Here is a 16,855-nt window from a genome sequence, read left to right as displayed (position 1 = left end):
TAAGCCTTAATTTTTTATTTTTAATTTGAATTTTTTATTCATCTAGTTTTTATAAAATTAATTTTTTATAACATAATTGAATATCAATTATAAAAATTACTTTTATTTTTAATTATTTTCTAAATCCTTATATATAAAATTACTAGATCTTAGAAAAAATATCTCTATTGAATAAAATTAAATAAAAAGTTCATCAATTTATATTATTATATTATTTGTTAGCATATATAGAATTTGGACATGAACAAAAATATCTAAAAAAGTTAAACAAAAAATAAATAAACAGAAAAAATGTAATACATATAGAGGAATGAGAGTTGTTTCTTTTCTTTAAACAGACACAAATTATGACAATATCGATAGCAACCATAAAGATAACATTACAAGTTTAAGAACAATTAAGTTGTAAAAAGAAAGTAATTAAGTGATACTAAATGAAGACATAAGTGTGGCAATTAATTGATCCAGGTTAATCATGAATAAGGTTTTCACATCCTAATATCAATTATAAGAATGGTAAAGAAAAAAGTTACAGTAAGTAATAGTTGGCCAACTCTTGCCATAATTTTGGTGCAGATTAGGGTTTTGTTGTGACATGTAGAAGTTGTGTATTCCACCCTGGACATGGTTGTGGTCCACCCAAATAATGGTGTGCCAACCCTACCACCTCCTCAATTTTGCTTTCTCTTCCCTGCAACTTGCTTTATTTATTCATTTATTCAATCATACATCAATCTTTTTTCATCATTTTATGTGCTATTCTCTGCTAAGTGGATGCATGCATCCATCATCCTTGCAAATGTAATAATTGTATTACATGTGAAATAGATCCAATCATTCTTTTTTATCCCTTTCCTTCTCATATTATAAACTTTGACCTTTCAGATCGGTTTTATTTTGGTATACCACAGCGGTTTAATGACAAGATTTATTAGTGATTTAGTTATTTAATTTGTTAATTTGGTTTATTTTGTCTCTTTTATTAATTTTAGGTTCAATTTATTTATTTAATTTTATAAGAAGGTTCAATTTGGTTATTTTATTATTTTTTTATTCAATTTAATCTTTTTTTTAAATGATTTAATGTTGTCATTTTTTGATTTAAGACTAAATTAGTAATTAAACTTAATTATAATTTATATATACATGTTCAAATATTTTTTTATAATTTATGCATGAATCTCTCCGCCTAAATGTAAAATATTTGAATATTTAGGTGGGGTATAAAAAAAATGATATACTATCTTTTCAAAATGTATGTTATCCTTTTGTGCTATCACATTCATTTGAACTCAAGTTTTTATTGCATTGGGTTAAATATGTTTTTGGTCTCTTAACTTTAAGTGAAATTTAGAATTAGTCTCGAAACTTAGACCCAATCTAGTCCCTCAACTTAAAAAATGTGTAGATTTAGTCCTTTTAATCAAATTTTGTTAAGTTTATTTGATATTTCAAACACATTTCTTAGCTAACATTCGGTTAACATTGAAGGGAAATTGTGTCAAATTGTATAAACAACTCTAATGCTATCATGCAACGCGTTCGAAGTGTTATATAAACCAAATAAACTTAATAAAGTTGGATTAAAAAGACTAAATTCACGCACATTTCTAAAATTGAATGATTAAATTGGGTTAAAATTTTGAAGATGGACTTATTTCAATTTTCAGTCAAAGTTAAAAGACCGAAAACATATTTAATCTTGTTGCATTTTATTTTTTGCGGTATCATTCTCAAAGTCTAATCTTATCTAGAGAAAGCATCATATATGAGTTCACATTACTTAAAAAAATGTTCTTTTGATACAAATTGTTTTAAAAAAAAAGATAATTACATGTAACTGAAAATAGTTATTTTGTTATAATAGTTTTATTGGAAATGTTTGTGCTGTCTAACGTTAATGTTCAATAATTTTGTCATTTTTCTTTCTTTTCTAATAAGTTCCTACTTTACAACTTCTTCAATATCTATATTAAACAATTTTCTTCTATTTTTTTCCTTTCTATTTTCTCAAACCCCACTGAAAAAGGTAAGTATTTTAACCACAAAGTCAATCTACCAACAAACATAGGGTTCTTTAATGATTTAGATGGAGAAACAACAAAGAGAGAAATGATGGAACAACATAAAATAGAACAATTAAAAACTGAACAACAAAAAGACAGAAGGAGATGAAGGAGAAAATGGGGGGAAAGAAAGAAAATTATTATGTTCTCAGAAAAAGGCAAGAACACATACAGAAAAGTTGGCATGCAAACATAATTTGTTGCTCTGCATGTGCATAACAGATTATGTGAATTTGTTTCTTCTCCGGCACAATTAATTGACTAATAATAATGATTAAAACAAAAATAATAAGAAGAAATGTTTCAAATAAACTTATCAATAATACTTCTTCCTCTAGACTCAATAATCTCATGTAGTGAGAGTTGAAGTTAAATATATTTTGCTTTGTTACAAGAAAATTATTAAAATAACAATTAACTTAACAAAAAATAATTAATCATTGACTATTTTATAACCTTATTGATATAAAAGATATTTTTTATTATTAGTAAAAATAAATAAATCACAATCTAAATTATTCTCTAACATTAATAATAGTAAGTAGCTTACTAGCTTTATTCACAGAATAATTAATTTTTTTTATTAATAATAAAAATCATTTTAGATGTCAATAACTTTTATTTACAAAATAGTATTTATGCAATTATTGTCTATATATAAATTAGTATAGTTATTTAATGTTTTTTTTTGTAATATTTTTTTAATCATAAAACCATGATGAAAGTCTGAATTCTAAAAAGATAATATAACAAATGTTGTCTTAAAGTTGAAACATTTTGTTCCTCTCAAACGTTGGCTAAAACAGAGTTTCAAACTTCAAATCAGATAATCCTTATTTATTTAGTTAAATTAGTAATAAAATTATTTATTTAGTTTTATGTTAAATAGTCTTTAAAAAAATTCGTTTTATTTTTTAAACCAGGCTATCTCTTTTTTTTTGGTTTTTTCATCTCTTTCCTTTTTATAATAATAATAAATATTTTTCTACTTTTCTTTAATACACCGCTTAAGCTTAGTCTTTCATTTGTCACCTGTGAAGGGATAGATTTAAAAACTATTTTTTTTTAACAATATAAGAAAATCAATATCCTTATCGCGAACCAGAGAATTATTTATTTGAGATACAAATTAAAAACTAAAAATTTAAAATATTCACTACAAAAGTAAGAAACTATGAATTATACAACAAGCCATTGACATTTCTAAATTGAAACAAAATCAAATAATGTATATTTATTTTCTACCAAATAAAATAAATTTAAGTGGTTATAAGATAACATATAGGTTTCATGGATAAAATTCTGTTATTTTATAATACTTTTGATGTTCTTTTTGATTCTTTTAATTTCAGTGATACTTAAAAATTACCCTTAATAATAGTTGTTGTGGTGGATCCAAATGTATTATAGTGATTGAAAAGATATTTAAATCTGAATAAATTGTACTGGCATAGAAGATTCAAAATACTCAATAGCATTATTCTATATTATCTTTCAAAATGAGTTATTTAAGATCACTGAGCTGGTTCTGATTCAATAAGATTAACTCTAATTAAAGACATAACCTAACTATATCTAACCTAATTAGTTTTTATAATTAATCGTGGTTCAACCATTATTGTCTCTGCAACCTATAGGGCTAATGACTAAACATGATAACTGGTCCACAAATTGATATAATTTGAACTTATTATATTAATTATACTATTAAATTGGGTTTATAATGCAAGAATTAGGTTACCAGACCAAACTTTTCCCTTTCTTTTTTTTTTCTAGTTGGATCACATTCAGTATCCACCACAACAACTAAAACAAATAAATAAAAATAAAAACTAAAATTGCATCATGCTTACTAATTGAACCGTGATTACTAAAACTAAAGTAATGTGAATGAACAATATAAAACAAATAAGCGAATATGCAATAATATTTTTATGTAAATGAAACTGAATTTAGATCTTTCAAATAAGCTCCTAAATTCAAATTTAATAAAATTATACCATGAAAAAGATAGATTTTATTAAAAGTGACAAACCAATAAATACTCAATAGTAATTAATATATCATCTGCGCAAAGCTCTACGTATTTCTTTCTTATGTACACTTTAAATACTCCAAATAATAATAATAAAATTATTATTATTATGATAAAGTAAAATTAAATAATTTTATAATTAAATTTTTTGTATTTACTTTCGGTGGTAAAACTGTGAGTTATATGTTTCGAAAAACTAAAATAATATATTCAAAATTTATATATATATATCCTAAAACAACTCATTTACACTTATAATTTTTTATACAGTAAATATAAAAAGAAAAATATATGATAATATATTTATGATACATATGATACATAACTTTTTTTTTATTTATAAAATAATAATTAAACTATTATTATTTTTCTTAAACAACAAAAATAACAGATGAGAGCGAAGATTTATGAAAAACTCAAAAAATAAAAAAAAGAAGATAAAAACTATTTCAATAATTTTATTTATTTTATTATATTTAATTTTATATTTTATTATTTATTAACATTAAATATTATATTTTATAAGTTATCGAGGAAAAATTTACTTAACTTAATTTTCACTAATATAATATATACTACATGTAATTTTAAATTTTTTTAAACATTTAGGAGTTATGGTTCCCTGTGTGGAATCTAAGATCCGTCTTTCTACTTTGTAGGTTGACTTATAATTATAAACGAAAAAACGATCAAATAAAAAAAAAAAAAGCAGTTAAAGTTAAAAATGTGGTCACTTATGGTAAAATTAATAAAATAATTATTTTAATTTTAAAAAAACTTTAATTTAAGATATTTATATATATGGATAAAAAATTATTATTTATTATATTAAACACATTAAATAATCATAGTTATAAACTAGTTTATAAAAGTGACGAGTAAACTTTACAAACTTTACCCATTTAGATAAAATCAACTAAGGATTGCATCATTAAGTTGAAAAATACACACAAAAAAATCGACACAAAACGGTGTAACATTGATGAAATGATATTATTCCATTTCGTTGCTAAATTTCTTGGGTTGAATCTACGTAAGGATGGGTTCAACGATTCATTTGTTTTGAACTTCGAAAGAAGTTACTTTTTCTCTATTTTGGAATGATTTTTATATAATTTTGGTATTCTTTGAAAAATAATTCCCAAAGGAATGGAGTGGCTCAATATATCTTTTGGACACTTCTTCATGCACCTCCATATTTTCAAACCTCAATTGTGAAATATCAAGTATACCCTTATTTAAAAATTAAATAAATTTATTAAATTTATTCTTTTCTATTCTTTCGGTTCATCTCTTTCTATTTCTGTAGCAGCGCCCGTATTCTGCTCCTGTCCCGCTCTTCCTTGCGTTTTATTTTATGGAGGTGCAGGAAGAAAATTTGAGGTTAAGGCAGTAGCATCCTAACTATCAATGTCTAAATTTATTTTCATAAGGGTAAAACTGATATTTTCAAAATTATGGGAGTGCATATTGAAAACATGAGGTGTAGGAAGGAGATCTTTTTTTTACGAAGTAAGCTGAGCTCTAAAGTCCATTATACGGCCCAGTTGGATTTCTAAGTCCATTTTGGACTAATAATGTGGCCTTCTCGATACAGCAAGCAGATTATTATATTTTCAACACATCAAGACAATATTTTAGAATGAAAAGCATTACATTTTTTTAGAAAAGGACTGCGGGTTGATATTTTGAGATACAAAATGAAAAGTATTCTTGATTTAAATTTTAAAATATAAGTCTGAAAATATCTCAAGTGATGCTTTTATAGTATATATTTTAATATTAATATTTTATTTTTGTAGCATCTTTAGCCGATAAAAATCACAAGATTTATTTTTTTTAAAAATAGAAGTTAAGTCAGTATGAGCTCGATTTAGACAGAAAATAGTAAAATAAGTCACACAAAGTTTATGCAAGACATGGCTTGAATTAGTATATTTGAGGTTATTTATAATTTTTGTGTAGCTCTGCAATCTGTGATAACATTCTGGGAGTAGTTATCAGAAGGAAAAAAAAAAAAATCATCTGCACAAAAATTATAAACCAAAATTGAACAGGTGAACAAATAAAATAAAATCTAGATTAATTGTTGCTCTCTTTTCCCCTCTCCAACAGTGCTTGGTCCTCAAAAGAAACTACTGAATCTACCTCACATGGTGTCCTCAAAAGTCAAAACAAAACCTAATTCAACAGCAGCAAAAGCTTCCATTGAAATCCCTTTCATGCAAACAACACAGTTTGATTAGGAATGGTGTTGGCGGTGGTAGATCTATGAGGAGGAATCGGTGGCCTACTACCTATGAAATTAGTGACACTTCCTTTTCTTGCATTCAAAGAAGAACACGAAGCCCTTGAACCTGCAGAATGCATCATTCCCCTCTTGGAAACCGCCATTGAAACCCCTTCCTTCTCAGCCAACCCTCCTCCATAGCTCTTGCAGGACTTCAACCTCTTGTTGTAAGGGTTCTCTGCCTTTGCAAGATCCTCCAAGCTCCTCACATTTGTTAGTGAAGTGAAAGACTGTGACTTCCCCTCGTAGAATTTTGATAATCCCCTCCTGCAACACCGCCATCACAACACAACAAAGCTTCAGCAAATTCAAGATCGTTCTTTGAAACCAAGTTTAAGGTTTTTCTTTTTTTTTTTGTTCTATACACTGACCCATTTGTCTGAAAAATCAAGAAACTTACTTGATGGGGAGTTGTTGAAAGAGAGAAGACATGTCACTGAATGGATCAGGCACAACTACAAGTTGTTGTTGATGATGATGATGATCAGCTGAGGATGATGATGGAGAAGATGTCACCTCTTCAAAAGAGTCACATTCCAATGAGGATAACCCACTTGAAATTCCAGAAACAGAGGATGATGTTGAAGAGTCAGAAGAAGAAGAAGAGAAAGACCCAACAACATCAAGAACATCATCATGGTACACATGAACTGGTTCTTTCTTCTGGGCTTGCTCCATTTTGATCACAAACAAAATTTGACTAGGTAGCACTTTATGACTTCAATCACACACAAAGAAACAGATAAAAAAATATATATAGCATACCCTTTTTTTTTTCCTGTGTGAGAACTATAAATGGAATGGAAGGTTTGAAAAATGTTGGGATGATTTATAAAGAATGTGGTAAGGTGGCGGATAAGATTAAAGGATCTTTTCCACTTTTGTTGTTAATATTCTTCTTTGGAAAGAAACAGTAAGATTCGGCTTTATCCGAATATGATTTCTCATTTTCTCTTGTCCCCCTACCCTATCATCATGTATCACTCTACTTTCTCTACCTTACCTAAAAATGTATCATTTTCTTTATCTCTATTCTCCGTTCTCAGTTCAACACTATCTCTAGCGCGTGATTTTCCCACGTTTCAATGCAACCTTGTCTTCAACTTATTATATTTAATTCATCACATGGTCTTCATTATTTATCTCAAAATTCAAATGGGTCAAAGTATTATAAATATTTATAATTTTTAAAATTATTTAACTAATTATTAAATATTAATTTGCAGTTAATTGTAGAAAGTTATAGAATAAAAATATGTTGAAAATCTGCATATATAATCGTTTTCCACAGAAGGAATTGAAATACTACTAATAATCTCTAACTGTCTTTAAAGACAAGGAGTGAAAGCAACGTGTGAAAGAGAGCGCGTGCGTGGTGAGTGAGGTTTGAGAAGGGTTATGGATAAGGTCGAAGTGGTGACATGGCAACGGGCACGAGTTGAATTGTTAATAAACGGAACGGAATGCGCGGCGCCCACTGAGTTGAAGAAATGTGAAATTAGAAATATTTTGAAGGGATTGTTTGTTTGGTTGGGTTGTTTTAAGGGCATGATGGCCCCAACTTCATCCTTTTCTGTCTGCCTTTCTCTTCACCCAAACAGACACTAGTTCCTCTTTTTGGGTAAAACCTTCTCCACTACTAAATAAATGTATATTCCTTTCATATTTCTTTTTCATCACATTCTTATCACCATTCTCAATCAAATCTTAATTATCATCATCACTTCTCATACAATAAATAACTAAACTATTCATTTATTAGCTATTGGCTTTTCCCTAAAACAAGTTATTACCACTTTAAAAATACTTGTTTTTTTTTCTTATAACCCTTATTATATTATTGCTTTAAATTATTATCCATAGGAAAATATATATATATATATATATATATATATATATATATATATATATATATATGATAGATTCAAAATTAAAAGCTATCTTAAACTTTAATTTTTAATTAATAATTATTATTTATTGTTGTAAAGAACAATTTACTATTATCACCTGTACCAACACATTATATTTATTTTTAGTGATATATTACTTGATAAGATCATATTAAATGACTTCCAAAGGATGATATCTTACAAGTTTTTTAGAAGTAATTGACGAGATGATATTACATTTTTTTTTTCATAATATAATTTTAATATTTAAAATCATTTAACTGAAAAATATAATAAAGTTACTTAAAAATGTACTCTCACTATATTTATACATAAATGATTTTTTCTTGTGGGCAGATTTTAATAATATATATGAGCAGTACAAGAGGTTACATTACATTATATAAATCATACAAGAGGTTACATTACATTTAGAAATAAGAAAACAACATTTTACATTATATTAAAGTTAAAAATTAACTAGACATTGTTAGCTTTTATTAACTCTATACCAGAAAAATACTTCGTTAACAACTAATTTTAGTGACTAAAATTAGTCACTGTAACGATTAATTTAAATATTAATTTATAAAATAAAAAATTATTAATAACTAAAATAGTTATTATTAAAAATAAAAATATATAATTGGTTTTTAAAATTTAACTAATGAAATTTTAGTTACCGAATGAAATAGACCACTAAACATTAGCTATCAAGTTTTTATTACCAAGAGTTTGTTTCTAAATTAGTGACTAATTATAATTTTTTATTCATAATAGTGATTATGTTAGTAATCAATATATATTTTTATTTTGTAAATTGGTGTTTAAATTGATCATTAACAACTTTTAATCATTAAAATTAATTATTAATAAAATATTTTTTTGTAATAATGATAAATGGTATTAATATCCTGACATTAAGTGAATTATGTCAATATAATACAATAAATATTCTAAAATATAAGGTGAGAGTTAAAATAAGTAGAGCTATGAAAATTATCTTATACGCATCTAGATTATTGAAACCACAATTGAAGAAATGTATCTTTGTATTCTTCCGAAAGAGAATTGTAAATTCTTCTGAAGAGCGACACCACTTAGAACTCCGTACCTAATTAACTATTTCAAAATAGATACATGTCTAAATCGTGGAAGAACATTCATATATATATTTTTTAAGTTTCCTCTTTAAGAAGTAATAAATAGTTGAAAGGTTGCTTTGGCTACGTGGTCATAAATTAAATTTGATTGACTTATATTGCAATTTTTTTAAATCAGCAAACAAATAAATATATGTATAAATAACATGTACAAGAGTTACCAATAATATTATTACATGAATTTTGGAATATATGGTAAGGTACTTTACATTTAACTTATATATTGCATATTGAAAGATTAAATATTGGTGGAATAAAATTTTGATAGGTGATGGTCAAAGAATGGTGAGTTGCTTTTAATTTTGTATTAAGTAAAGTTGGACTAATATCAAGAAAGAAAATATAGAAAATGTCATAAAATTGAGGAGTTGTTTTAATTGCTTTATTAAAATATAATAATTTTGTGGTTGTATACGAGACATGGGTAATTGTGTTTATGAGAAGATTAATATTTTATTTTTTTAGATTGATATTTTTATTTGTAAAAATTGTATGTTAAATAATAAATATTTGTTTGAATATTTAAATATCAAAGTGAGAAAACCTGGTTCCCACTACTTAACTTATTACAAATTAAGTTAAAAATTAATCAATTTAACCTGACTTATTTTTTTACAAGTTAAAATTTTTGTAACATGTTCGACCCATCATAAGTTGGTGGATTGATTCACTTAAGAATGTTGTGTTCATCTGATTTATTTTATATACCTATTGCAATACAATCAAAGTGGATTGACTTGACTCATATGATTATAGTAGTACAATGTTTATCTATTTAAAGAAAAAAATATTATAAGAAAGCTAGTAGTCTCTATTACATATTGCATATCAACAATGGTTATTGTCATTAAAAGTTCAAATAAAAGCCGATAATTATTTAGATTAAATTTTTTGGTAACCAAAACCTAGGTAGCTAATGTTAATGACTAATTTAGAGACCAATTCATAATAGAAACTATTTTAATTATCAATTTAGAGATCAATTATAATTTTTTGAAACAATTTTAGTTACTAATAATTTTTAGTTTATAAATTAGTATATAAACTTGTCACTAGTGATTAATTACTTTTGATCACTAAATTTAATCATTATTTAAGGTTAATTTATAAATTAGTATTTAAATTGGTTATTTTAGTGATTAATTACTTTTAATCACTAAATTTCATCATTATTTAAGTTTTTTCTTAGAGTGTTTATTTAATTATTATACAGATATATTTTTGCTAGAAAAAGTATTTCTTAATGGTCGATTATGTGTGTATAAGATCAATTAATATTATTTTGTAAGACCAAGTTTTCTAGATTTATTTTATTGAGACGAAACTAATTGTGTTTTTAAAATTGTTTATATATATATATATATATATATATATTAATAAAAATATGAAAAACATTATTTTCATTCAATTAACCTATTAAAAAAACATTTAAATTTAATAAAAATTACATCCAACATTAAATATAGATATCTCTTTCAACAATATATTAATTTACTATGTTATACAAATCTTTTTCTACTAGTTTGACTTCATTCCAAATAATAATTAACTAATATAAAAATAAATTATGAATTTAGTCTTTAAAATTGTATTTTGTCATGACTTAAAAAACAATCAAATAAATTCATGCATTTTTGTGTCTCTAAAATCAACTAGAAATTCAAATGGTGATAATATTGGTATTAAAAGAAAAACAATAATTTGAAATATTTAAATAAAATCTTATATATGAGTTGAAAGAATTCATACTATATTAGAATTAAATATATTTTTGATCATATATATTCTTAATTTCTTAGTTGAACATCTCGTGTGATCCTAGGCATGATGGACCATTCCATTCCCCATGTATAGAGATTGATTTTAAACCACATACATGTGAAATCCAGATGGTTCTTATCCACACAACACATATTCATAAAAGACTCTATATTAATTATGACAAGGAAGATACTGCTATCAAACGAAGACATTAATGTTTAAGGAATGGAATACATGGTGAAGGAGAGCCATAAAATGCATGCATGTGTTTTTTCTGTAGATCCATGGAAAGTTTGATTAGGTTTTTGGACACGATTCTATGAATTTCACTCATGTTTGACATATACATGGGTGTATGTTTTCCTCCTTCGTCTTCCACTTAGGATTTATCAATATATGTTTCAACTGGTTTCAAAAATGGCATCACGTGAAAAGTAAAGCAGAAGCACTGATACATTATTTACTCCATTTATTGTGCTCCGTTGTCTCAAACTTCACAAAAGAGATAATGAAAAAAAAAAACAAAGAAAAAGTGAGAAGAGAAGTGAAAATGAGATAGGTTTGGGAACATGTGGCCTTCATAATAAAGACAACATTGAATGCAGTTGCAGTTCCCATACCTGCCTCTCCACTCTTTCCTTTAATGCCCTACATGCCTACCCTAACACCTCTACCAACTAGTAACATACTCTTCAAAACCTACCCACACGCATAAAAAAAAACAAAAGCTTTTGTTCATAACAACATTAGTGTATACAAGGATGGAGAAAACAAGTGTTGTGGAAGGTTCAAGATCTCCCATGCAGATGAAGATGGGAGATGAATTGGAAGGCAACACCAACACCCTACGCACTGCCGAAACCTTCCTGCGCTTGCTTCCTGTTGGTCTCTGTGTTTCTGCACTTGTTCTCATGCTTAAGAACTCTCAGCAAAATCAATATGGCTCTGTTGATTACACTGACCTTGGTGCTTTCAAGTACGTATATGTTACCAAGTACAGGAATATTACATGTATCTTTTTTCCTCAACTTCTTAGAATGTTTTTTAACATATAAGATGATGAAATAAGGGTGTATATATATATATATATATATATATATATATATATATATATATATATATATATATATATATACTTGCAGTGAAACAGTTTTCATCTCCTACCTCTGTCACTACTGTTGCATTGGTCATCAATTTTATTCTCAGAATTGCCAATTAATCAATCTGTTAAGGATTAAAAGTACGGATTAATTAATTCTTTGACCAGGGACTCCGTCAACTCTAACTTTGTTTAACCCTTAAAGGGTTAAATATTATGAATTATTTGATTTTTATCATAGTATTTGGATTTATACTTTGTTTTTGGTTGACATTTTCTAACAGTTAGAAGCACTCATGCTTGGATAATTGGGTTTTAAGCGGAGATTGTGTAAGATGAATCTAACTTAGTTTTGGTTGAACTTTAGGCTCAAATATTGAAACTGCTATAATGTTAACAGTACAAAATATTGTGAATTTTTTAGATCTGAATCAGAATATATAGGAAAAGGATGAGAAAGATTTATATTGGTTGATGGGTGTTTGATGTTGCAGGTATCTGGTGCATGCCAATGGCATTTGTGCAGGTTACTCTCTATTTTCAGTTGTTATTGCTGCTATGCCACGCCCTTCCACTATGCCTCGAGCTTGGACTTTCTTTTTGCTTGATCAGGTCATCACATCCCACTCATTCTTAATTTCTTCCTGCAATAAAGTGTTATATATAGCTACCTAATTAAAGAGATTATAAATGCTCCAAATAATGATATGGTTAATTCAAGTATGTGAATCTATTTGGACTAGAAAAGTACAGATAAGGATTAAATTTAAGCCTTCAAAATGAAGTTCAAACTTGTGAAAAAGCAATTTTTGTAGCCTAAACCAGAATCAAATTTTAGTTTTTAAAACTTAAGTCTCATATATAATCAGAACTAGCAAATGAGCAGTTAAACCAAACACCCACTTTATCTTCTGGCATGTTTTGGATAATTCCATTGACCTGTTTTGCCACTTTGTCAATATAGTCCACGGATTTGACCCTGATCCACGTTGCTGGGTCAAAAAAGTTCATAAAATAAAAAGTCTCGACTTTCAAACATGAAAAAAGTATTAATTTTTTTAGAATAATATTATTAGACCTTCATTTAAGTCTTGTTTATCTCGACTTTCAATCTGAATTGATCTGTCTCGATCTTCAGAAAATCGGATAGGGTTGATCTTGAATTGAATTGAATTATCCCTTCGGTTCAGGCCAATTCATCTTGAACTTAAGTCCAGTTCGGTCGAAATTCACCTTCAACTTTGATTTGGACGGGACTGATTAGTCTTAACCTTCAATTTGGACTAACCGTTTCGATCTTTGACTTGGACTGATCTGTGTCAATCAACGACTAGATTTGGCATGTCTTGACCTTCAGCTCAGCTAATGATGTTAATGTTAATGCTAATGATGCATAAACTGAAAACTTGTCAAATTTGCATTGTTAGGTGCTAACGTACATAGTTCTAGCTGCTGGAGCAGTGTCAACTGAGGTTTTGTACCTAGCAGAGAATGGAAACACTGCCACAACATGGAGCTCAGCCTGTGGATCATTTGGTCGATTCTGTAACAAGGTGACAGCATCAATTGTTATCACATTTGTGGCAGTGTTTTGCTATGTGTTGCTTTCTCTTATTTCCTCTTACAAGCTGTTCACCAAGTATGATGCACCAGCAGCATGCAGACCAACTGCACCCATTGAGGTTGCTGCTTTCCCTGGCTGACTCACCCTTTATGTATAACAATGTTTTCATGTATGTGTATGCTTAATTGCTTCCAATTAATAATGTAAGGACATGCTGTTGTGCTAATTAGGACCTTAACTGTGAGTTTAGTTATAGTTTTAAACCTCTGACCTTAACACTGCTGTTCATGCATCTGCCTTTGACTTGTTTTACTGGTGCTTGGTTTTACCTTAAGTACAAACTTTGCTTTCACCTTCTTTTTTAAAGTTGTGTTTGTGAAATTATAGTATTAAAAGGGATCAATTAATCTTTAGTTTAAGTATATTTTCTTTAAATATATTATTATTTTTTAAGTATAATGTAAATATGAAATGTAGTAAGCACTTTGTACTCTGAGAAAAATATATATTTAGGAATGTTTCTTCAATATGATATTGATGAATTGCTCGTATGGTAAAGAAATGTGTGATGACTTTATTTTATAGTCATGTTATGATAAAACGAGTTACACAATTAACAATGATAATAAAGATAAATCTTTAGTGAAAAATTAATAGGATATATTGAACTTCGTGTTCAGCTAAGTTGATAGATTTAAGTATAATCCAAAAAAAAAAAAAAACTTCCTTAGAAAAAGTTAAATTCACTTCCTAATTAAAATAAGATAGTTTACGAATAGATTCATATTATTTTACCTATAGACGGTTTTAGTTTATATAAAATTCAAAAAAGTTAAACGTTAAATTAATGTACATATAATTAGTATTATTATCTTAGATTTATTTATTTATCTTTCTTGATCATTAATCATGCTGACATTTATATGTCAACTTTATAATATTGAGAGATAACTTTATACATTGTTTAACGGTCTTATTATCACAAAATAAATTTTCAAATAAGGAATTTATGCCATTTTTATTGCTGTAAAATGACTCAATTTGTTTTGAACACTAAAAATGATAAATGAGATAATATATATATATATATATATATATATATATATATATATATATATATATATATAAATGTTTTAAAAATCTAAGCCCTCATGTATTATTTTACAACAAAGTGGTTTTAAAATTGATTATCTAACTTCCAACTTTGAATATCCTAAACAAATATAAAAGTTATATATTTTATTTAACAAAATTTTGATTACATATATAATGCTTAATAAAAATTGAAAAAATGATATATATGAACCAAAAATGGACTCAGATGCAATGAAGGGTTATTTTTGATGTTACACTATTGTTCATGAATTGCAGTATATTTCGATATAGTAAATAACGAATAAATATAGGCTACAGTTAAAAATTGTTGTCTATATTATGATAGGTTACAATTTCATTAAATAACTGTAACCTATAATTATTTTCAAAGAGAGGTACAATTCCATCATTTTTTTATTTTATTTTGACTCTCAATGAGCAAAGTCTTAACAAGAGTGGATGAATAATGGACCAAGGCGTGAATAATGAACTAAGACGTCAATAATGGAGTAAGGCACAACCTTAATGAACTTGCGATAAAGATCAAAATGCATCATTGTGTGTCTCTTTATTGTGAACAAATATTAAACAGACCAAAACAAATGCAAGAAAGACGAAAACAAACATCCAAGCAATAAGAGATGGCTTGTGACACTAATGATGAAAATGGAGAGATTATGAGAAAAAGATGCTTCTCAAAGAGAGGAGATGAGAATAAGATGTTCCGTGACAATCAACAATGGAAATGGAGAAGAGTTTCCCATGGAGAGGAGGCCAACAATGACTAATTCAACTGCAATGGAGAAGGGAGAGTGTGAGTTTTCGCAAGTGTAGAGAAGTTACAAAGATTCTACAACGATGCAATGTTGTGATAAAGAAGTAATTTTTCTAAAAATTTAATCCTATGTAGAAAGCTTATTCTATGATTGACTAAGAATAAATTTATATATCTTTATAGACTTGAAATCTATAATTGTACAAACATTTTAAAAATGTCATATGTCATTATATACTTCAATTCTTTAAAGAACTAAAACTTATATAAATATTAGCTAATACTAAAAATTTATAGTTGTACAAATAATTTAAAAGATGTTACTGCATTTTTAAAGATTTATTTTTTTCTTGAAATTAAATCTATTATTAGACAAAGTTAAATAATCTTTTTGTACCAATAAAAAGATATTTAAAAAAAAAGGCTTGATTGGATAGATAACCGTAGTTTAAAAGCTTTAGCGGAAAAAAAAATATAGACTAAGATTTTGGGTAAAATCATAACTTGCAAACTTTAGAAAAGATAAATTAAAAAAAAAAAGACCAAAATATAGGTTACAATTTTTGGTATAATCATAGTTATGGACTATGATTTTTGGCAAAACCGTATCTTATAGTTATTTATTTTTTTGTTTTGGTATTTTGAAAATTTGACATGAGCAATTTCTGCATATAATGGTCACAGAATAGACTAACTATTAAAATTATTGTCCATTTAAATTATATATTGTGCACAAATTTTCCTTGCATAAGCTAATGAATCTGATTCTTGAAATATTTAACAAAAAAAAATAAATTTAATTAGTATATAAAAAATAAAATTAAAACACTTTAAATTAAATAAACTAACCCTATTCGAGATAAAGACTACAATTCTATGTAAAATTGTAACCTATACTCTTTACCAAATTATAAACTATAATTTGATATGATATGAAGCATAACTTTTACCTTAAGAGTGTGTTTGGATAGAGTAATTTAATGAGTCAATTCATTTTTTTAAAGAATTTAAATTACTTTGTGATAAAATGTGTTGTTTGGACAGAGAAATTAAAAGGTATTTAAAATGCATGTATTTTTTTTAAGGAATTTTAATTAACTAAAACAGTAGTAATTGAA

General features: G+C 26.7%; 2 protein-coding genes across 2 annotated transcripts; one reads left to right on the top strand and one right to left on the bottom strand.

Annotated features, from left to right (window-relative positions):
* Window positions 1–6,150: 6,150 nt before the first annotated feature.
* LOC114187060 (uncharacterized) lies at window positions 6,151–7,334 on the bottom strand. The gene is made up of 2 exons (XM_028075182.2): window positions 6,792–7,334; window positions 6,151–6,658 (listed from the first exon to the last, which is right to left on the bottom strand). Exons 1-2 carry the CDS (start codon window positions 7,067–7,069, stop codon window positions 6,322–6,324), a joined length of 615 nt encoding a protein of 204 aa, XP_027930983.2. The 5' UTR covers window positions 7,070–7,334; the 3' UTR covers window positions 6,151–6,321.
* Window positions 7,335–11,885: 4,551 nt separating this feature from the next.
* On the top strand, window positions 11,886–14,219 carry LOC114187549 (CASP-like protein 2A2). Its single transcript, XM_028075821.2, has 3 exons — window positions 11,886–12,180; window positions 12,798–12,915; window positions 13,731–14,219. Exons 1-3 carry the CDS (start codon window positions 11,966–11,968, stop codon window positions 14,004–14,006), a joined length of 609 nt encoding a protein of 202 aa, XP_027931622.2. The 5' UTR covers window positions 11,886–11,965; the 3' UTR covers window positions 14,007–14,219.
* Window positions 14,220–16,855: the final 2,636 nt, after the last annotated feature.

Source organism: Vigna unguiculata, chromosome 6 (assembly GCF_037176805.1).
Source record: "Vigna unguiculata cultivar grain cowpea cultivar isolate G323 ecotype 2 chromosome 6, ASM3717680v1, whole genome shotgun sequence".
Classification (NCBI taxonomy): Eukaryota; Viridiplantae; Streptophyta; class Magnoliopsida; order Fabales; family Fabaceae; genus Vigna; species Vigna unguiculata.
This window is presented reverse-complemented; position numbering and strand designations above follow the sequence as displayed.